At 46.9% G+C, this 23,493-nt stretch overlaps 1 protein-coding gene, 1 pseudogene and 1 gene segment (V, D, J or C); 2 read left to right on the top strand and 1 right to left on the bottom strand.

Annotated features, from left to right (window-relative positions):
- Positions 1–23,493, top strand: part of LOC141937663 (T cell receptor beta constant 2-like) — a 51,564-nt gene that overhangs the window by 7,522 nt on the left and 20,549 nt on the right.
- Positions 12,836–16,041, bottom strand: LOC141937698 (trypsin I-P1-like). Its single transcript, XM_074855736.1, has 4 exons — positions 15,589–16,041; positions 14,726–14,979; positions 13,815–13,951; positions 12,836–13,090 (listed from the first exon to the last, which is right to left on the bottom strand). Exons 1-4 carry the CDS (start codon positions 15,786–15,788, stop codon positions 12,941–12,943), a joined length of 741 nt encoding a protein of 246 aa, XP_074711837.1. The 5' UTR covers positions 15,789–16,041; the 3' UTR covers positions 12,836–12,940.
- LOC141940312 (trypsin II-P29-like) lies at positions 16,002–21,767 on the top strand (annotated as a pseudogene).

Raw genomic sequence — 23,493 nt, 5'->3', positions numbered from 1 at the left:
CCCCAGTGGCAACACAAGACTGCTTTTCAGGGAACCCAAGCATCCAGACTCCCAGCCCCACAGCCCAGACCAGATGGACAATTTAGTGCCTTGGATCTCATCTAAGAGGTTCCCAGTGGGCTCAGGAGAGAGTTAGTCAAGAGCACTAAAGCATCCCAGGGGGTTTGAAGCAGAATAAGTACCCTTGCCCCTTCCCATCATCCTCTCCCCACATTCAGACACCTGGAGCACAGGGTTTTTATTTTACTTTCTTGGATATTTCTGGAGTCTGGATACACCAGTTAGGACTTCACTTTGTGTCAAGTTCCTCCTACCCCAGTTCAAGTCCTCAACTTTGGGCCCAGCCCTTCCCTGAGAATAGGGGAGAGTAAGATGCTCAAGGAGACGACTCTCTCCACCTCCCTGCCCCTTCTGTGTCTATAGTCTGTACTTCCCCACAGGTTCATTACGCTGCACATTCCCCAGAGACTGTCTCTCACCCCAGGCTGCCCCACCACTGCCCTGGGTTGTGTGTGTTTTCACCTGGGCTTGGTGGAGAGGCCCTAGCCCCACTTCATGACCCTATCTAGAGATCTCAGCCTTGTGGGACAAAGGGACAAGTTTGCTACACAGTGTGAAGAGAATGTGAAATCTGAGTTCAGAGCACACAGAAACTCTGAAGAGGAACACAGGGAGCAAAGCAAGTCTCCCGCTACCACCTTCCACCCTCAACCCAAGGAAAGGAGATGGGCCACAACTGCATGTTGGCTGCCAATGGTCACCTTTCTGGTTCTGACTCATTGTTCTAAAAGCTTTCAGACTCCCACAGGGAAGCTCTTGCCATGCAATGGAAAGGGTGATGTGTGGGGGTGGACGGGTATGAGTGTGGGGGGGTGTGCTTTACATGCTTGCTTAGGGGCATTGAGGATCTTGACCTTTTCCCAGATCCACCCTCTGAGTGATACAAAACAGATTACACAAGTCAGTCCCCAGGGGTACATGAAGCTAGGACCTGACTGTCCTTAGGACTTGGTGTCCCTAGATTGAGCATGATGGCTCACTGGATCACCTCTTCAGGGACTACAGGGGTAAGCAGTAACAGACACCCTCTGTGGTGCAGTTCTCAGACACCCAGTGGGTAAACCCCTGACTAGCACAGAAGCTTCTGTTATGAGGCAAGTTGTTGACTTTGTTCTCCCAGGTGACTTCCTGGGAGCACAAGATGTTTGACTTGAGTCCTAGGCTCCTAAACCACTAAGGAGGCTCCTTAATCACTTTGGGCTCAGTGATATATGATGAAGAGGAGAATAGGGGCCACCAGCTCTCCCTGTAAACAAAACTAGGCACATCAGCAAAAGAAACAGACCAGGCAGGTTCTCCACCCCTAGGAAGGTGGGATTTGGGATAGTGAGGCCTCCTTCTGTGGCTCTGCAAGCACAGCACACAATGTCCCACTTGGTCTCCAGGCAAAGACCAACTCTTCTACACGGCAGATCCAAAGTCTCAGCTTCGATGCCCTGTCTCCTTCTGACCACCTTGGAAAACATCGCTGTCTCCCTTCTTCCATTCCTTCCCGCTTCCCCTTGAGGGAGATGATCCCAGAACCACAGCTGCTGAAGATGGGCAAATATTTTTTTGCTAAACTGTGGGACAGAGGTCCAGGCAGAGGCCCAATGGTCAGCCTATGGTTGATAGTGATAAGGCCCCAGCAGTGCAGAATAAATGTCTCTGTCGCTCCACTTGCCTTATCTACCAGAAAGCTTTCACAGCCTAGCACTCACAGAATCACAGAATCATCTAGGTTGGAAAAGACCTTGAAGATCATCTAGTCCAACCATTAACCTAGCACTGACAGATCCCAACTACACCATATCCCTAAGTGCTATGTCAACCCGCCTCTTGAACACCTCCAGGGATGGGGACTCCACCACCTCCCCGGGCAGCCCATTCCAACGCCTAACTACCCATTCTGTGAAGAAATACTTCCTAATAGCTAGTCTAAACCTTTCCTGGAGCAACTTGAGGCCATTACCTCTTGTCACAGAATCACAGAATCGTCTAGGTTGGAAAAGACCTTGAAGATCATCCAGTCCAACCATTAACCTAACACTGACAGTTCCCAACTACACCATATCCCTAAGCGCTATGTCGACCCTACTCTTGAACACCTCCAGGGATGGGGACTCCACCACCTCCCTGGGCAGCCCATTCCAACGCCTAACAACCCGTTCTGTAAAGAAATGCTTCCTAATATCTAGTCTAAACCTTCCCTGGAGCAATTTGAGGCCATTACCTCTTGTCCTATCGCTTGTTACTTGTTTAAAGAGACTCATCCCCAGCTCTCTGCAGCCTCCTTTCAGGTAGCTGTGGAGGGCGATGAGGTCTCCCCTCAGCCTCCTCTTCTTCAGACTAAACAACCCCAGTTCCCTCAGCCGCTCCTCGTACGACATGTGCTCCAGGCCCTTCACCAGCTTCATTGCCCTTCTTTGGACACACTCGAGTGATTCAGTGTCCTTTTTGTAGTGAGGGGCCCAAAACTGAACACAGTAATCGAGGTGCGGCCTCACCAGTACCGAGTACAGGGGCAAGATCCCTTCCCTGTCCCTGCTGGCCACACTATTTCTGATACAAGCCAGGATGCCATTAGCCTTCTTGGCCACCTGGGCACACTGCTGGCTCCTGTTCAGCTGACTGTCAATCAACACCCCCAGGTCCCTCTCTGACTGGCAGCTCTCCAGCCACTCCTCCCCAAGCCTGTAGCGCTGCTGGGGGTTGTTGTGGCCGAAGTGCAGCACCCGGCATTTGGCCTTATTGAAACTCCTCCAGTTGGCCTTAGCCCATTGTTCCAGCCTGTCCAGATCTCTCTGCAGAGCCTCCCTACTCTCGAGCAGATCAACACTCCCACCCAACTTGGTGTCATCTGCAAACTTATAGGTGCACTTGATCCCCTCCTCTAGATCATCAATAAAGATATTAAACAGGAGTGGCCCCAAAACGGAGCCCTAGGGGACACCACTCGTGACCGGCTGCCAACCGGATTTAACTCCATTCACCACAACTCTTTTTGGCCCGGCTATCCAGCCAGTTTTTTACCCAGCGAAGCGTGCGATCATCCAAGCCTCAAGCAGGCAGTTTTGCCAGGAGAATTCTGTGGGAAACGGTGTCAAAGGCCCTACTGAAGTCAAGGTAGACAACACCCACAGCCTTTCCCTCATCCGATAAGCAGGTCGCCCTGTCATAGAAGGACATCAGGTTTGTCAAGCAGGACCGGCCTTTCATAAACCCATGCTGACTGGGCCTGATCATCTGGTTGTCCCGCATGTGTTGTGTGATGGTACTCAGGATGAGCTGCTCCATCAGCTTCCCAGGTACCGACATCAAGCTGACAGGCCTGTAATTTCCTGGATCATCCTTCCGACCCTTCTTATATATAGGCGTCACATTGGCCAGTTTCCAATCTGTCGGGACCTCTCTGGTCAGCCAGGACTGCTGGTAAATGATGGAAAGCGGTTTGGCAAGCACCCCAGCTAGCTCCTTCAGCACCCTCGGGTGTATCCCATCTGGTCCCATAGAGTTGTGTATGTCTATGTGATGCAGTAGGTCTCTGACTGTCTCCTGGATTGTGGGGGGGTCGTTCTCCCAGTCTCTGTCCTCTGGCTGAGAAGGCTGGATTCCCTCAATATAACTAGTCTTGTTATTAAAGACTGAGGCAAAGAAGGCATTAAGCACCTCAGCCTTCTCCTCATCACTTGTTACCATGTTTCCTCCTGCCTCTAGCAGGGGATGGAGACTCTCCCTGGTCTTTCTTTTGCTACTGACATACTTACAGAAACATTTCTTGTTATCCTTGATTGCTGAAGCCAGGTAAATTCCAGCTGGGCTTTAGACCTCCTCATTTCTGCCCTGCATAGCCTCACAGCCTCTTTGTAATCACTGTGATTGGCTAGCCCCTTCTTCCAAAGGCCGTAAACTCTCCTTTTCTCCCTGAGTTCCAGCCAAAGCTCCCTGTTCAGCCAGGGTGGTCTTCTCTGTTGCTGGCTTCTCTTACAGCACCTGGGGACAGCCTGTTCCTGAGCCATTAAGACTTCCTTCTTAAAGAGTGCCCAGCCTTCCTGGACCCCTATACCCTTCAGGATCGTCTCCCTAGGGATCCTTTCAAGCAGGTGCCTAAACAAGACAAAGTCAGCCCTTTTGAAGTCCAGTATGTCAGTTCTGCTTAGCCCTCTCCTGGTCTCTCTAAGAATAGAGAACTCTATTATTTCATGATCGCTGTGCCCTAGTTGTCCTCCGACCTCCACATCCTCCACCAGTCCTTCTCTGTTCACAAAGAGGAGATCCAGCAGGGCACCTTCTCTGGTTGGTTCTCTCACCAGTTGTGTCAGAAAGTTGTCTCCCACACATTCCAGGAATATCTGGGACTGGTCCTGTTCTGCTGTATTTCCAGCAGATGTCTGGGAAGTTAAAGTCTCCCACAAGAACAAGGGCAAGCAATCGTGAGATTTCTCCTAAATGCCTACAGACTATTTCACCCACCTCTCTGTCCTGGGTGGGTGGCCTATAGTAGACTCCTACTACAACATCTGCCCTGTTGGCCTTCCCCCTGAGTCTAACGCAAAGACATTCTACCCTGTCTTCACTACACTTGTGCTCAAAGCAATCATAACAGTCCCTAACATACAGCGCCACGCTACCACCTCTTTTTCTTGTCTATCCCTCTGTAAGAGTCAGTCAGAAGATCAGCATTGTCTCAACATTGTCATCAGGCACATGGACAGTGAGGTACCCGACAATGGCCTGTTTGGAGTGCAGTTGCCGATCCCTGGAGTGGAATGTGTTGCAAAGGCTCCTGAATGCAGAACTGTGTGGCACAGCCAGCACTGTGCTGTTCTCCTGAGCACTGAACCGTGTGGTGCAGGCAGTGCAGTGCTGTTCTTCGGTGCCTAAGCTGTGTAGTGCAAAGAGTGCTGTATTATTGTTTGGTACCTGGGCCTAGCCGGAGCTGTTAGAGATAATTGCATAGTCATTGTCAAAAAAGATGGATCGCAACTGTTGCCATAACATCAATGAAGAAATCATGAACCTTAGATGAACTTTACTTCATTATAATACCAAAACACACCTCCTGGTTGAAGGTTACCCACCTCCAAGACTGACCACACCTCAGACACTCCCCCCTGCGCACGCGTGGTGGACTCGCTCGAGAAGGGCGGAGATATGATAATTGAATTCTGAGAAGGGCGGAGACCCCTGAGGCAGAGGTGGAGCAAGGTGTGTTACTAAGCATAAAAGATGACTTCTGGACAACGAAAATTGGAAGCTTTCCCCACCAAGGACCACAATGATCAACGACGCAGCATCTGCTGGACCCAGGACCGTTAGGATGTCGTGAGATCAGCGGTGGTAGCTATAACCTCTCTCCCTCCTCTCTCTAAACTTAACTTTACTTTTCTCCTTTCTTTCACCCATCTCTAACTATCGCATGCCGCTTCACAGGCAACACAATAAAGTTTCACTGTTTGATTACTGCTATCCGCTTTGGTGTTGGTCAACTTAATTATGCATTTTCGAGATCGTAGCAAACAAACCATCACGAGTCCACCGAGTGGACCGTGACACCCTCCTAAAGAGCTTGTAGCCATCAACAGGCGCACTCCAGTCATGGGAGACATCCCACCATGTTTCTGTAATAGCCACAACATCATAATTTTCCTGTTTCATCATGGCTTCAAGCTCCTCCTGTTTGTTACCCATGCTGCATGCATTGGTATACATGCACTTCAGATGAGCTGATGTTTTGCCCCCTTCCCCCTTCAAATCTAGTTTAAAGCTCTGTCAATGAGCCCAGATAACTCCTGCCCCAAGATCGTCTTCCCCCTCTGGGACAGGTGCATTCCATCTAATGCCAAAAGGTCTGGTGCCCTGTATACCAACCCATGATTGAAAAATCCAAAACCCTGATGGTAACACCAGTCTTGGAGCCACAAATTCATCTGTTGAGTTCTCCGGTATTCTTCTTCATCCATCCCCCCAACTGAAGGGGTGGAGGAGAACACAATTTGTGCCCCCGACCCCTTAATCACTTTCCCCAGGGACCTGAAATCTCTCTTCATTGCTTTAGGATTTCTCCTGGTAATATCGTTGCTACCTACCTGAAAAACCAGGAGAGGGTAGTAGCCCTTGGGTCTCACTAGAGTAAGGAGTTTTGCCTTGAGGTCCTTGAAGCGGGTCCCATGGAGGCAGCAGACTTCCCTATGAAGTGAGTCCAGTCTGCATATGGGGCCTTCGATACCCCTCAGAATGGAGTCACCCACTACAATGACTCTTCTGGGGTTCTTTTTAGAACTGGTTTTAATACCTGGTCTAGAATGATCCGGCCTTGGTGGACCTTGGTCTTCCTCCTTGTTTGTCTCATTTTCTTCCTCCTTCTCTTCTTCACTCAAAAGTTACAGGGCCCCAAATCTATTGTGAAGGGACACCATGGAGGGTGAGGGAGGTCGGGAGAGGATTTTCCTGCCTCCCTGAGCGGGGACCTGTTTCCAGCCTCCCCCATCTCTTACGTCCCCTCCTTCTGCCTGGTAGCAAGAGGATGAGGGATTACCTACCTCGTTTGGAGCCTCCATTTGCTCCTGTTGCTTTAGGGGTGCTAGGGTGTTACTCCACCAATCGATTTCCCTTTCACACTCCCTAATACTTCTTAATCTCTCGACCTCTTCTTTGAGTTCCGCAACCAGGCTGAGCAGGTCATCCAGTTGATCACAGTGCACACAGGTGTTATCACTGGTGCCTTCCGACAGGACTGACAGGCTCAGGCACTCCCTGCAGCCCGGGACCTGGACCGCTGCATGTTTGCGTGGCAGCTCCGTCTGGGTCGCCAGGTTCTTTCTGATGGTGGTTTTGACCCGAGTGGAGACCATGGTTCAGACTACTCGTGGAGGATGATAAGATGAAATTAGCTCAGATAAGTTCTAGTCCCCGGAGATAGACTGCGCCCTGTCCACTCACCCTGCCCGCGCGAACTGCCGCACAAACTGCCGCGCCTCACCCTTCTGACGCGCCACGCCCTGTTTGCCTGCCCTGTTCGCCGTGCTCCTGGTCGCTTGCACTCCCTGGGGGCTGCTCTTGTACTTGAGGGGCGTGGGGTGTTGTCACTCCAGTCTCCGCCCACTCTGACTCACCGCCATCCTCGTTAGCAGCATCTCACTCTTCCCGCTCAGGGGGGGAGACGACTTGAGGCTCTCCCTCTTCCCTGGGCTTCTGCCTTCGCGTCTTGCGGTTTTGCCATGGGTTTCTGATGCTTTCAGGAGGGTCCCCTGCCACTGTCCTCCTCTTCGGAGCCCCTCTCCTCAGCAACTCACTCACATCAAGAGCCTGAGCAGCCACCAGAAGTACCCATAAAGGGGAAGTTAAAACAACCAGAGAATGAAGTAAAAGCAACACTCACAGGTAAGATATCCAAACAAGGTAGCAGAAAGGGCCCCAGTGTGTACAGGGGAAAAATCTCTGGAGGGACAATGCCAGTCTTGCTTCCTTTTATGTAAAGTCATGCTTGTTGGCTTGAGACCAGTTGAGGCTCCCCGCGTATTCCAAAACACCACGCGTAAAATGGATATATAGTTGGGTAAATTGAAGGGCCTCCTTGAAGGCCCCTCTCAGCTGGCCTGAGACCCTCCAACTGCACTGGACGTCTTCCCTGATGTGTTGTAACAGAAACCTGTGGAGAAAAAGAAACGTCACAGGTCGTATCGCCTGCCCTATGCATGCATTAGTTATTAAATATGTGATTGTGTTTCACGAAATAGTTAAAATAAGCTTGTGTACAGGTTTTTGCCTATTTAATAAACTGTCACTGATAAACATCCACCTGGGTCTGACTCCAGTGCTGTGGTTGCAACCGGTGCCTGACACTCCCTTGCCTCATTCATACAATGCCACAGGTCATCTGTCCTCCAGCAGAGATAAAATGTGAGCAGTGATGTAAGTTCTTTCCTGTGGCTCACATATTTACTTTCAGCCATCCAGAGAGCTACAGGCAAGTATGAGCATCAAAACCCACAGTAACATAGCTTATGCATTGGCTCAGATGGCTCTTTGCATGCAAGAGATTCTTCTGTGCAAGCTGGAAGTCTGTCAGCACACATATCTTTCTCTGGCATATTTTCACCTGTGAGAACCCAGAAGCGCCAGAGCTTTTTAACAGCTGCTTTCAAGTTCCTCCTCATCACAGAATCATCTCGGTTGGAAAAGAGCTTGAATCATCCAGTCCAACCATTACCCTCACTCTGACCGTTCTCAATTCCACCAGATCCTCACCTCAGCGCTGGGTCAACCTGATTCTTAAACCCCTCCAAGGATGGGGACTCCACCACTGCCCTGGGCAGCCCATTCCAATGCCCAACAACCCCTTCTGGAAAGAAATACTTCCAGAGATCCAGTGTAAACCTACCTTGGCGCACCTTGAGGCCATTCCCTCTTGTCCTATTGCTTGTTACAGCATCCCCCCTGCCCTGCCTCAAACTCGGGCTCCCATCCAGCTCCATCATGCTCCTGTGATTGCATGCACACATACACATATATAAAGTCAGCTGTGCAGGTGTTGTGTGTGAGTGTTATCTCCCACTGATCCCAGCCACTCAACTACTTTCTTACATTTCAGGCACTCTCACACTGCCCTGCCCACGCCCAATGTTATGCAACTCTACCTTCCTAAGCATTTCCTCCTCAACGTCCTTTGTGCCTGCGCTTGCACTGCCACCACAGGCAGATTTCCATTGCTGACTTTTTTTTTTTTTTCTGATTTCCTCACCATTTGAAATGTTTCTAATACATTGACATTTTCTGTCAGCTATTTCTACTGGTTATTCATTGACAGATGAGAAACTTGCCTATAGTTTTAAACACATCCCATCCCTTATGCCTTCTAGATGCTGCAGGGTTTTTTCATTCCCTTCCTCCTCAAATCATTTCACCATCTGCCTAGCCTCCGGCTTCTTTTTTCCTTTTTTTTTTTTTTTTTCCTCCTGACAGGGCAATCCTTTCAACAGTCTCCAGATGCAGCCATCATAGCGGGAGGAGCTGTGACTCTCAGCTGTTTCCAGATGGGAACCACATGCCCCTATGTGCAGAGTTTGAGGACAAATTTCCGAATCGCTCCAAGTGCTGTGGGAGTATGGGCTATCGCTTGTCCTTTTCAATAGATTTTGCCTCAGTGAATGACTCTGGCATGTATTGCTGTGCTAAAATACAGATTGATTCAGATGCTGAGGAAGGTGAGCACAAATCTCTTCGTGCAGAAAGTGATATGATGGCTGTGAAGATTCTGCCTCAGCTCTCTCTTGGTACAGTCAGCTGGCCATTGCCTACAGAGTTGAGGCCAGGGGTCCCTGCAGAATCAGTTTGGGAGTCTACTGGTTCAACTATCATTTTCCTCACACCATCAGAAGATGCAGCCTTCTCTCTTTTTCTGTAGAGAGCAGAGTGGGCAGTGATGAGAGGGGGTTATTTCCAAAGGCAAACAAGAGCCTAGTTCTCGGGGATCTGAACCAGGTGTTGTCTCTGTGGAGAAGCTAGGACCTGCAGAATGCCCAAGGCCAGCTGGAACCATCCAGAACCATTGGGAAAGCTGAGAAGATTTTGTGGAGGGAAAGATCCTACAGGTGTGTGTGAGGCAGTGAAACAGAGCTGATGCTGGAGGGAAAGATGGTAATGTGGCTCCAAACCACCTCTTGTACTTGGTGCAAAGGGCATTGCAGAGTTCTGTGATGTAAACCTCAGTTCCTTGGCAGCACTGACACCTTGGAGGCTGCAGGGGATCAGGTCCTTTCCTCAGTGCAAGGGAAGGGGAAGTGTGCAGAAAGAAACCCATGCCTGTTAACTGTATGAGCATGGAGGAACTCAGCTTCTTCCTGCACTTCAACTGCTCACTGGAGGACAGAAACCACGTTCACACACTTTGTGTCTCAGCAGAGACACACAGAATTTCAGTGCCGCCTATGTTTGTGCTGATATTGCCAGTACATCATATGTACATCATGATGGTTTCTCTGTTTCCTTTTCTTGTTTAGCACCACACAATTAAGGAAATTGTTAGCAGCCTTTGACAGGAAGATAACGATTCCCACTTTTCTGGAGACAGGCAGGAGGAAAACTTCAACATCAAGCATGTAAGAGAATCAAGAGAGACCAGAACACTATTCAGCTAGGGATGTCTTTCTCCATATCATGCAGCTATGTAACACCTGCATAGCTATAGCATGCAGCTAATAGCCTGTGCATGAAGCCCTTCCCAGTGACACAGACTGTAGTCATCCAAGAACAACTCCAGGTGGCCCCAAGAATGAGGTGTCTCAGGAGTCTATTGTATCAAAGCTATTTTATCAGGGTAAAGTCTCCCAGCTACAGACATGCCCACAGAATAAATAGATCCATGGGTGCTCTCAGGCTCCACTGATCAGTTCACACCAGCTGTCTGGGGACAGGCTTGTTCACTAATCACCTTATTGCTCCTTTAGCAGATATTACCTTTCTCTCTGCATCACTTTTTTTCCCCTTCCCTATTTCTTTTTTGTTTTGGTTTTTTTTTTTTTTTTTACTTTTTTAAAATCTTAAAATGGTTTGTTCCTTTTTTCTGCTATTTATTTTCTCTCAGGAATTCTCCCCCTTTTTTGCTGTGGCATTTAGATTTATTTAGGATAAGTTGAGATGTCCTAGGAAATCTTGTTACCTCCTTTTCCAGATAAATCAAACAGTGGACATCTCAGCTGTGACCCACAGGCTAACAAAGTGTTGTAATCCCTGCCTATTGAAAACTGATAAGTTTTCTCTCTTTCTTTTTTTTCCCCCGTCATTTTGTCAGAGCTAGTCCTTCTTATTCTAGAACAGTGTCATTTCTGAGTCACAGATCGTCCCCTCCACCCTTCCCCAAGAGACATGTTGACTTTTACACAAACCAGCATAATTTGTTGCCCAGTCCTATTCTTAATGCTTCTTTCAAGTGTTGTGCCTCTTTCAAGAACTTGGACTGACTGAGAATTTTAGCTCTGTCTTGCCTTTGGAGCATTTTAGTTAAGTAACCACTTGGTTAATTCCCTTCCTGTCCTGCCATGTTGGTGCAAGGTTTTCATGCCTTCATATGTGCACTCAAAAACATTGCATTTGATCCCACTGGACTTTTTCCTCAGAAAAAAATAGAGAAAGTACAGGGCATTTTGTCCTGTTGACCCTCAGGCTTCAATCAGGGCTCACACGTCTGTAATCCTCTCACTCCTGCTGTGCAGAGCTGTGTGACAAAAGCAGTATGTGGAAATGTCAGCAGAGAGAGCGAGCGGGAGAGAGAACTAGTGTCCTCATATCTCAGTGCTCTGCAGAGGTCTGTTGCTCTCACTAGATAGCACAAAGGAGGGAAAAACATTCTCAGCCACCTCTCATTGCACTGTCCAACACAGGCATTAGTGGTGTTCCAGCCATGTAAGAAGGGAGGCCCTGTCAGGCTGTTCCAGCAATTTGAAAATCACGAATGGCTTATAATCTGAGAATTGGAATTTCTTCTTTACCTTGACACATCAGGGGGATAGTGACAGAGGAGACTGGGAATGTTTCCAGACTACTCTTCTCAACATCCCTGTCTGTCATATTTGAGAACGCACTCTGCCTGATCACAGAAGCATTTCTTTCTTCCCATTTTCACCTCATCATCTTTTCATCACATCCTCTCCTCTGTCCTCCAACAACTTTGTCTCCTTTCCCCCAACATATGAAGCAAAGATATCAACCACCCTCCACTCACAGTGGTCAGGGAGGGAGAACCTGTGACTTTCAACTGCTTCCAGATAAGAACGCTGTCTCCTGGTGAAAAGAGGATGAAGGGAAGGATCCAGGCTACAGCTCAGGGCTTTTTCTGGAAAAGGGCAGATGCTGCGAAGGAATTCAGCAGGTGCTTCCAGAGCAATGGGACACAAAGCTACAGTCTGATCCTGTTTGTATGTTGTGCCTATCTCAATCACTCAGGCACCTATTACTCTCCTAGGAGGCATCTCAGTGGCAAAGCATCTGAGGGAGCTGGGCACAAACCTCTCTGTAGGCAAATGACACTTGCTCCTTCTTCTCCTCTCCCTCCCTTTCTTCCAGTGTCAGATTTCTTTTAAATTTCTTCCCACTTCACCTATTCTCTGCTTTTTCTATCCTTTTATTTTACTCAAACTCTCTATTTCTGTTTTCTTTTTTAGGAGACAGCTACACAGCCCATTGGCAACTTTGACAGATTTTTCATGAACTTTCAGTTCCGGTGCCAGCTGGGGTTAGGAGGTGCTAGAACCAGAACCCAGGAACGTATGTATTTGGACTCTTCCAGGAAAACTAAGCAAACCCAGCACGGCCAGTTAACCGAGCAAAAAGGTATAGACAGCAGCCTCAGTGGCACTGGTACATGAAGGGAACAAGCCCTAGCAAGAGGTGGTTTCACTCCCAAAGTAGAGCTTTCAGGGAGGTTCCACTAGGGAATGTTCAGTCATATTGTTGGGGGGGGGGGGGGGGGGGAATCAGGGGCAATGGGGAGCATTTCTGTTGCTGCCTGATGTTTTCTACATTAGGAGGATGCTGCCTGTGTGATTCAGCACACTCTCTCAGCTGTTTTAGGCAGTTTTGTAGCACCAGAGTCCTTGCTGATAAACAGAAAGATGTTCGGCTCCAGAAATGGCTGCATGTAACTGACCGAAAGACTCCTGAAGATGTGTCTGGAAAATGTTCCAAGATCCTGCTGGTTGCACTACAAATATTAAATATTTTCCCCAGAGTGACACTCCCTGCCTCTGTCCTCCATATCATAGCCTATGGAAGTACCCAGAGAAACGTTGCACAAAGGAGGAGTGCCTGAAAGTCTTTATTTTTTGATAATTTCTTTATGTCCGGTCCCAAAATGGAAGAAGATGAGGAGGAGAAAAAGCAGGTCACATAGAGCGAGAGTGTCTCAGTTGGCAGACATAGTTGTTTTGATCCAGGAGACATAATTGCAAACCTTAGTGTAAACCCCGGGATAGCCTCTCTGCGCACATCCGATACCCCAGGAAACAATACCCTGGAGCTGTCCATTGCAGACTACTGGACCGCCGGAATCCCCCTGTGCACGTAAAGAATACATATTCAGCAAACGGTATCAGCGTAAGTGATGAGCCAGAGAACCCAGAAATCACTGACATTTGAGGGAGCTCCACTGGGCTCTCGCTACATAGAAGTTTTACAAAGGTCATTTCTGATTACCACTCTACACCTGACGCCACTGTGCCGAATGTTAGCTGCAAGGGCACCACAGCTAAGGGTAAGCCAGACTATTTCTGACGGATGCAGTCCTTGGCAGATGCTTAACATATGTGCGTCTTAAACGTTATTCTGCCAAATATTTCCATGGACCTAGGTACGTGTAAAGTGCAGAGCAATTGTCAAGTGTGTTCATTTTCCAGACTGCCTGGATCTTGCATACTATTTCCTTTTCAGTGAGTCCAAAACTAACATTTGCATCCTAAGCTCTGAAGTCGCCATGACTACTATTGTCTCCCTGGTGCAGCACTCCTCCATTTTCAATAGCCTAAGGTGCAGGAGGTGGCATAGCCTGCTTGTGGAGACTTCACTATCTCAAAGAAGGGACAATGACTAACTGAGTGGGGAAAACCCTAGCCTCACTCAGTAAGCAACTTTCACCCTCAGTCTCCACTGTTGTTCAAAAAAAAAGCCAACATTCAGACACGCCAGTGCAGTGAGGAGAGCAGATTCTCTAATGTGATAGCCCATTCTACTTGCAAAAGGCAGGAGAGAAACATATGGGAAAGGCGAGGCAGATGTTTTACCTGGCAGGAGTCCTTCCCTCCCTCCAGGAATCCTACACATATCATGTTCTTGGTAATCTGCCCAGGGTAGGCTTTGCTGCACTCGCTTGAGGAGAGTACAGGAGCCTTCAGGCACTGCAAGGTATCTGGAAACGAATCTAGAAGAAAATAGGGAGAGATGTTTGGTGACATCTCTGAGTTTATTTCAGAGCCCAGAGAAGATCTTCCTTAACAGAAAAATAATCGCTGAACATCCTGTTTTAGCAGTCATCGTTTTTCCTCTGAACGGTAATCACAGCATGGATTCCATTTGTTTAGATGGAACAGATTCTCCCGTGGGTCTACCATTCTACACTGCAGCCATGTTAATTTTTCTGATACCTAGAAAATCATCCATGGCAAGTGTGGAGCTAAGAGCTACTCTTGTAGCACATAGCCTGGAGGAAACTTGGGCCTCAGGAAAACCTCTGGTGTAGGTTTAGTTTTTGTCAGTGGATTAGACACCAGTCACCATTCACGCCTCTGACCGTTGGTGTAGGAGAATGGAGCTCTCTCGTAGTAATTTTAGATCCACAATCACAGACTTTCATCTTGTTCTCAGAGAACTCACAGTTCTATTGACATTACTTAAATTGCTAGTGCTTGGCACTGCACAGCTGATAGCGCCAGGCCACAAGATTTACGGCAGTGTGAACATGCTGGTGAATGGCACATGGACGACCTAAGTGACGCCATGTTTGTAACACAGAACAAGAGGAAGGACCTTATAAAGGCTTGCCTTTAAAGCAGTTAAATGGTTACTGTCCTACACAGACAGATCGCTCAAAATGGCCTGTCCCACAGCACTTCCCGGTACTATTTGGAGTTAATTGTGGGGTCTTAGAGTGTCTCCCAGACCCTCATGATGCTGCACATTCCCACAGAGTACTCACTGCCATTGCTGAGTGTGTTGCCCCAGCCAGAGATTAGGCATGTGGTGCCCGTGGCCACACAGCTGGTAGGCAGAGGAATTGTTTGAACGGCTCGGTTGAGCTGGGCTGGTTTGGAAAGCTTGATGAGCATAATGTCATTGTCCAGTGTTGCAGAGCTGTAGCCGGAGTGGCGAATGACTTTAGATGAACTGATCAACTGCTCCGTCGATTCTGTGAGTGCCAGGTTATGTTTCCCGAGCTGCACTTGGATGCGGCTGGAAAAGAGAAGGAATGGCATACACTTTACTGCTACCGACAGGTTATGAGGAAGCTCCCCGTCACCGTATGCACTCGTTTCAACATCGCTATCATAGTAGCTGTTTTCATGCAGGTTATCTTTCTTGTCCTGCAATAAGCCCTGGGGATCCACACTGAGACCTTACCCACTCCCAGGACAGGTGGTGAATTTCTGCAGGTTTATTTTTTTTGAGCTGGGATGGGTTGAATGTATAACAATGCTTTATACAATCATTCTGGAAAAAGGCAAACTGCTATCACTCTGACCTCATTTCTCTTCCTGTTCTCCAGTGACAAAGCTTTAGCAAGATTAATCCAATTTATAAGAAATGAGAGCTCATAACTCGTTGCTAGATTACCACATCATCATTCCAGAAAGTGCTCTGCATTCACAGAAACATTTGCAGAAGTGGAATACCCCTTATGATGCCTCAGCACAGCTTCCTGAATGAGCCACCCATTCCTTGGTTGCCTCCTGTCAGAACGGAGTCACTTACATATTTGGATCTCACAGCTCGGAATTCCTGTTAGAACTGAACTGGAAGAAAGAAGTAGGTTACGGAAGAATATAGCTTTTTTCCACTCACGACTTGTAGCAGTGAGCAGCTGACAGAACCCACTGGCTGCTGATGAGGGAACCTCCACAGAAGTGATACCCAGAATTCAGGGACACCTGGTAGGGGATAGAATTTGCTGCACAGGTGTAGCCTCCCACAATCTTGTCGTCGTCATCATCAGCACGGCTGGGGAAGGCAACTGGGGGATAAGAAGTGGCATATGTCAGCATCTGGCATAAGGAATCTTGGGCCCTTGTGGCTTACTGAAGCATCTCACTTGTAGCTGTACTTCCATAAAAACTCACGGTAGCAGTGGTGGGCAAGACTAATGGACATTCATTTGCTGCTCCCTAAAATAAGGTGGTCAGACTCTGACTGGCGTCTCACGTATCTGCATCTAAAGCACTGGCTGCTGGTCCCAGAATCAACATAAGAACATAGAAATGATCTTGCTGGATCGGATCAAAGGTGTGTCTGTCCCAAGATCTGTCTGCAGTAGTGGTCAACAGTGGACTGAGTGTACGTACAAAACAAGTCTGCAGTGGTATTTCCTTGGGGCACTCGCCCACAGTCCAAAAATTTACAGCAGCTTTAGAACTTCCCGAGCCAGAGGTGTTACCTTTGTACTTCACAGTCCTTAAGGGAGAGGCAGTCTTTTTTGAAGCTATGGACACATTTCAGTATTCTTGGGTCAAGCACCCCTATGAAGGCATTCATTCCCCATTTTGTGACACAAGCAATTATGAACTGACAGCAGTCAAAAGAAGTTGCAGTGCTCTGCCTTAAAACTTTTGCAAAGTTGAAACTGGACTGCACTTTCCCACAATAGACTACCTTGCAAAGGTGCTCAGAAAATCGGCTTACTTATGAATTACAAAAATAGAAGTAAAAAATATACTCACCGGCCACACCAACAAAGGTGACAAACAGTATGTATTTCATGATCCTGACACAGCCTCAAGCCCACACTGGTGGACTGGAAGCAGGAGCCGCTAGAAATACATTTTCTGAAATGGCCTTATCTCTAGTCCAAGGTTTTCCCCAGACAAAAAGTACACAGGTGGAAAATTTGAAGATCCAAATGTGGGCATTAGCAGGCACTGGTAGAAAGTACAAATAACATATCGGTTAATCATAAACCTTTCCTAAGATAGGGTGCTATTTTAAATTATTTCGGAGGGCAGACTTCAATTTAAAAACGCACTTGAGCTTTGGAAGATGTGTAGCTGTTTGCCTGTCTCATTCTTATATGCAGCACCTGTTGAGAGCAGACCTCAAACCCCTTTGAGATCCCCCTGCGCTGATGGTGTCACTCCTGAAAATGCCTATTTTTACCAGAAGCTGAACATTGTAGGTAATGGAGTGTAAGATACTATGTGTTTATTTTGAAACCAAACCAAACCAAACCAAAACCCAACGCCTCTCAGTGTTATTAAGTTTATTTTAGCAAATCCCTTTTCTTGAGTAATGTGGAGGGGTGGGGTTATCATATAGAACATTATTTTCCCAAATAAAATTATCTACTCTGTGCCCCATCCCCCACCTCCCAAAGCTAAATTGTTCAAATGTGGCAGTTCTCACCGTTATTTCTTTGAAAGCATTTCTCTCACCTAATCCATATGATAATATTGACCTAAGTACCCATCTGTGTTTTTTATTTAGCTTTGAAATGATCTATAGAGACTCATTTTTGTCACAGAACAATTTCAGTATGTGCTGGTTTTGGCTGCAGTAGAGTTAATTTTCTTCATAGAAGCTAGTATGGGGCTGTGTTTTGGATTTGTGCTGGAAACAGTGTTGTTGATAACACAGGGATGTTTTAGTTATTGCTGAGCAGTGATCGCACAGAGTCAAGTCTGCATGCTTGACTTCTGCTCCTCATACCACCCTGCCAGCGAGTAGGCTGGGAGTGCTCAAATAGCTGGGAGGAGACAGCCAGGACAGCTGACCCCAGCTGACCAAAGGGATAGTCCATACCCTATGACAGTGTGGTCAGCAGTAGGCTAGGGGGAAGTTTGGCTGGGGGGCTGCTGCTCAGGGACTGGCTGGGCATCAATTGCTTGGTGGTGAGCAATTGTTTTCATTTGCATCACTTCTCTTTCTTGGGTTTTATCTCTCTCTCTCTTTGTTATTTTCCATTTCATTACAAAGTATTATCTTCATTCTCATTACCAGTACTGTTATTTTATTTCAATTATTAGACTGTTCTTCTCTCAACCCATGAATTTTCTCACTTTTGCCCTTCCCATTCTCTTCCCTCCATCCTGCTCGGGGAGGGGAGCGAGCAAGTTGCTGTGTGGTGTTTTGTTGCCGCCTGGGGCTAAACCATGACATAGGATAACATTGATGTTTAGGGATGTCATGCTTATGAACAAAAAAGCTGTGAACACAACTAATGAGATCTTCTGAAGTCCTTCCCTGAAAGAGTGATAATTTCTGTTGTGATGCTGAGTTTGCTCAAGCTTATTAAGTTTGATGAATAATCATTTTCCAAGCAGCTTCATCATGTTAGCTCCTGAAAGACAACCTCAAGTGACCATAAAGAGAAGTTGTATGCTTTGAGATGCTGAAATGGAATGAGAGACTAAATAGGAATAGCCTTTCAACTCCATTTCTTGATCAATTTTTTGAGAGCCCTGGAGGCCTGGTACACACAGTGGCACTGTCCAGGTGGAAATTTTTCTTCATGGTAAAGGACAAGTCCAAGGCCAGGAACTCCTGAAGGAGCTGAATGACTTGTCTTGGGCATTAAACTGGTATCAGAGCACAGTTCTCTTACAAACACGTTTTATCCTGAGAAACAAATGAAGCTTCCTGTGGAAAAGGGAAAGATCTGTAATAGTCTAAGCATGGCAAAATTTACCAAAGCTATCTAATCCCATCATAACTAAGCAGAGCAAGAACAATTCCTAATCTACAATAATGTATAAATTGATGTCCCTGTGGATTTATAATTTCTTTGTCCAAAACATACATTGGCATGGAGATAGGCTGTCATCAGATATTTTAAAACAATATTTTTCCTGAGATACAGCTGTTAGGCAACACCTAAGCTATGAAGGACAGCATCCTTTTCCTTCTTTTCACAGGGTTTAATATTTGGATTAGTAGCCACCCAAATTTCAGGAAAATCCATTAATCAGTGCCTGAATTGAGAAGCTCGACCATACCTGTCTTTTTCTTAGTACTTTTTAAATCATTATCATTATTGCTATCGTTATCATTATTTTATTTCAATCATTAAATTGTTTTTATTTCAACTCATGAGTTTTATCACTTTTGCCCTTCCAATCCTCTTCCCCCCATCTTGCTCAGGGAGGGGAGTGAGCGAGCAGAATGATGAGAATGATGACATCTTTGCTTTCAGCTTGAAATTGGAACACCTCCTCCCACTCCTCCTTCCTCTCTTTAAGACAATGAATCCCTACCTGAAATGTAAATACCCTCTTCTGCTCAATGCTGCTGAGCATTCTACAGACACATTGCAAGGGTTTTTTTCAGGGTCTTTCAAAAAATACACTCCGAGGCTACATCTCCATCTGCAAACAAGGCTCTCCTTTAATGCAGTGATGCTGCAGCAGAATGCTGGTGGCTCCAGGGACACAGGAAGGAGGAGGAATGGTGAATGGAGGGCAGCTGTGTTAGATATTATCAATGGACAAGCAACAGCAGCTTGCATTTCTACAAATCCATGTTCCTAGTTCAAGTATTTCAGTCAGCTGTATCATCACTGGACTCAGATAAAGTAAATACATTTGTCCCAGCTGATGCAAGATCCTGGGAAAGGGAAACCTGGTGAGGCCATGAGCTAACAGAGATAAAGCTTCCCAGGGGCATGAAGTGGAGGAGTTTCTGAAGCTGGTCCTTGTACATCTCACAGAGCTCATTGCTGGAGGGACCATTAATTGTCTCTTCCCAAGTCTCTCCTGCCTGGGAGGAGCTGGTTGAAAGACACCGCATCTAACCTAGGAACATCAAGTCCCCATTTGTTCATGGCCAGAAGGGTGTCTCGGGAAGGGTTTTTCATCATCTGCTCTTTGCATCTGTAATTGATAATCAGAGACAGGTTTCTTGTTTATGACGTTCCAGTTTAGTGGTCTCCAAAGTGGGGTGCATGCATCCCTGATGTTGCGCAAGATCATCCACTGGTGTGTGGAAAGAAAACATTAGAACTTCAGTATTATATGTATATAATTATCAGTTACTAAATATACATATACTGGGGGTGCGTGCTCAAATATATTTTACTGATAGGTGTGTGCAATCAAAAATGATTGGAGACCACTATTCTATACTCTCGCTGTTGACACTCTCAACTGCATTTGCCATTTTCCAATTCTCAACCTACACAAATATGCACCATGTGCTTTCCACCATGACACAGCTGTTGCATCCTGTTCCAAAGGTGCCAAGGTGTGAAGGCTGCACAGATTTAATTTGTGAAGTTGTTTGGAAGCTTCTGCTTTTCTGTTCTCTTCCTGACTCAGGGTGGTAAAGATGAAGCCTCATGTTTCAGAGTAGCACAGGGAGAACTCAGGAGGATATTTCAGAAGGAGGATATTTCAGGAGTTACTCTCAAGTCTTCCAAAGTTTCAACCTCTTTTGGGTCTTGCTAATTCCTCTGTAGCTCATTGGGTGCTGCTACACCAAGAAAATGGATTCAGACCTGCTGCTGTGAAACTCAATCCTCTTTCTCTGCCTTTTTTTTTTTTTTTTTTTTTTTCCTGAGGACCCTGATGATGACAAGGTTGTAGGAGGCTACCAATTGTCCAGAGCATTCAGTTCCCTACTGGTGTCCTTTGAATGTTGGGTATCACTTCTGTGGTGGTTCACTCATCAGCAACCAGTGGGTCCTGTCAGCTGATCACTGCTAGAAATCATAAGTATGGATTAGGTTGTGTATCTAGATTCTAGTCAAATCTTGCAAAGCCACCAGATTTGGAGTATGGTATGTAGCAAAAGAATAGAGTCCAAGGTGGCAACACATGGTGCATCTGAAACCAAAGGAGAAACACTACCCTCTGTCTCACTGCATTATATGATCTTTCTAATATGCCTACATTCTTGGCATCCTATTTTGTGCACCCTAACATGCCTTTCTATGCACATTTGCATGTCCCTGTGGCTTACCATTACTATTTTGTTCTTTTCATTCCTCCAGACTTTCTCCATGGATCTTTCTTGTTCTGAATTTAAGGCATACCTCTGCAGAGAGAGCACAGATCAAGGATCATGCTCCTCTGAAATAGGAAATGTAATCTTCCTTCCTAAGCATTGCTCTAGTTTTCTGAAATGATCCATCTATGCTCACACGATTGCCACAGTTGCCAGCTGTGGATCTGCTGGACAGGATGCCCAACTAGCAAGACTCTCCAGACTCCCTCTTTCAGGAAATGATAAGGCTTCTAGAGCTCTGTGACACATACACCTTTGATTAGGGCAACACTCCCTTACTCTGTTCCAAGTGTCTGCCAGTCTCCATGTGGCACCAAGTTGTTCTACCCACGGTTAACTGCTGCTCTTCTCTGCTGGTAATTTTGCAGCCATGAGGATGGAAGAGAACACTGATGTGAAGGAAGACAGTGAACTAGTCAGGAGTGCCGCATTAATCATTTACCATCCTAGATACAATTCAGGAAGCCTTGATAATGACATTATGTTGATCAGGATGGCAACCACCATGGACTACAGTGCTGACATTCAACCAACAGCTCTGCCCAGCTCCTGTGCCAAAGAGGGTCCCAAGTGCCTTTTTCAAAGTCAGGAAACACACTGAGCAGTGGCTGTATCAGTGTATGTTGCACATACCTGGTCACACTTCTCCCACTCTACTGCCAGGTTCATGAGGTCCATGTACATTTCACTTCTGCCTTGCAACCTTTCCACGTTCTGCCTGTGAGTTCCCCAACTGTCCTGCAATTGTACCTCAATCAAGAATGCCTTTTGCATTTTCTCATGCAGGTCAAGGGTTGCCCTGCTTTGCTGAATGGCTCTCACATATAGGTCTACAGGTCTTTCTGTTCACTGAATGCTGAGTCCTAAGATGAAACCTAATTTTCACTGCTGTCCCGGCAGCCAATTTCACTATGGTTCTCCAGTGTCTAGCAACTCCAGGTCTGAGTAACCAAAAGTGCCAAGAGGCTTACCCAGGCCAAATCACCAGCAATATGATCTGTGTAGGATTCCTGAATGGTGGGAAAGACTCATGACAGGTAAGCATTGATGTCTGCACAGAGCCCAGGGTCACACACTTCAGGGTGCCTCAGGCTGCACAGTATTTTTCAGAACTTGGCAGAATGCTTAGGCTTCCTCATCTCTAGGTTTTCTGTTCTGACACAATATCCTTCCAGCAGGGTTTCGATACAGGGTGGACTTCACCCGAACTAGGAGGTCCAGCCACATCTGCTGGGCACTGAGTTCAGTAGCAGTGAGTTGTTGGGGGGTAGGGGAGGTCAGCAAATAAGGGGTGCTATCTTTCTGTGCTCCCATACCAGGATTTGCAGCACCTCACTTTGAATTCCCTGGATTCTTTGTACCAAGTCAAAACCTTTTCAGGTTACATCAGCTCATGCTTCTAAATTTTTCCCTCCAGGATGATGCAAGTGGCCCAGCTGTATGCATTGGAAAACTCCAGGGAATAGTGTCATGGGAAAATGAGTGTGCTCTGAAAGGTTATCCCAGTGTCTACCCCAAGGTCTGCAATTATGTGGATTGAATCAAATAAATCATTGCAGCCTAGTGATATGTTGATGACTGCCTTACTCCTTGGTCACTACCCTCCTGCCCCATCACTCCTCTTAAGAAGATAATAGCACAAATATAAGTCTCAGTTAAAGAGCCTTGCAGATATATGTTCTGGGAACTGACGTTCACCATACACTAGTGGAGTTCCCTGCAGCCTTACACCAGCTCCTCCTGAACCTTCCCTCCTGTTTTGGTTTAGGTGAGTGTGCTGGGAGCAGTGCTCTAGAGCTGCTGGGCTAGCAGGCAAGGGACTAGGGAACTGCACAACCACCTAGGAAGTCTTCTAAGCCAGGCACCTCCTTTTTTTTACTCCTGGCCTTCTTACTGAAAAAGGGAGGAGAGGGAGAAGGTTCCTAGGGAGGAGATTCCTACAGCAGTGGAGCGGAGTCCTGTTTTGCTCTTGCCAATGGTGAAGTTATCATTTCACTGGTACTGTGACAGTTTTCATGGTGTCGTTTCAGCTATGGTGGTAAGTCAAACAGTAATCAGAGACCACAGGCACAGAGCAATCAGGCCATGAGCAAAAACTGTGACCAATGCTCATCAGCTTTCCCCTTCACATCCTTGGGAACATCTGAGGAGGGTGGACTGGGTCTACCGGCATCTAGCAGTTAACACAGACTAGCTGCTAGGGAAAGGAAAACAATAGCAAGAAGGTGGGGAAAAGGCCTGTGACCTCACAGCAGTGTAAAGCATGGAAGAATATTGGTTAAGAAAGGAAGGATGGGGAGTGGAAGGGATGGGAAGGGCAGGGCTAGCTGAATATTTATGTTTATCCTGCTGCTGTTCTTATTTTTGTTAAGTGCTCTTCTTGGGAAGAAGGAAAGTTATACATTCTTTCAGAGTGGGTGAGCTCAGGAACTAGGGAGGTGTCCTGGAGGACCATGGGCCAGAAGCACTGGAGGAATAACAGAGTAAGGAGAGACCATGGTACTGGGAAGAAGGGTAGGAAACTCATGAGAAGAACAGTGGTCCCACATGGAGCCAGAAGTGGATACATGGCCTCAGCCTTGAGGGAAATAGACTGTGTCCCCCAGGAATCTTCAGAAATGACTGGACCAGAAAGGAAAGGAAAGGCCTTGCAAGGACATAGCAGATGTGGGACATCAGATTTTAAAGCATCTATTTAATCCACCTCATCCAGCACGTGAACTGTAGAGAGCAGCCAGAAAAACCTCCCCTGAAGGGTCT

Source organism: Strix uralensis, chromosome 2, assembly GCF_047716275.1.
Source record: "Strix uralensis isolate ZFMK-TIS-50842 chromosome 2, bStrUra1, whole genome shotgun sequence".
Taxonomy (NCBI): domain Eukaryota; kingdom Metazoa; phylum Chordata; class Aves; order Strigiformes; family Strigidae; genus Strix; species Strix uralensis.
Note: the sequence above shows the minus strand (reverse complement) of the source record. Positions and strands in the feature narration are given on the sequence as shown.

What these genes read in the sequence shown, in the direction of transcription:
- LOC141937698 (XM_074855736.1), bottom strand. Translation starts at nt 15,788, where the DNA reads ATGCTGACATATGCCACTTCTTATCCCCCAGTTGCCTTCCCCAGCCGT. An exon ending in GCTGCTCACTGCTACAAGTC is followed by an intron (nt 14,980 to 15,588) that starts GTGAGTGGAAAA and finishes TCTCTTTTCCAG; the next exon opens with CCGCATCCAAGTGCAGCTCG. An exon ending in GAGGGAAGGACTCCTGCCAG is followed by an intron (nt 13,091 to 13,814) that starts GTAAAACATCTG and finishes TTACGTGCACAG; the next exon opens with GGGGATTCCGGCGGTCCAGT.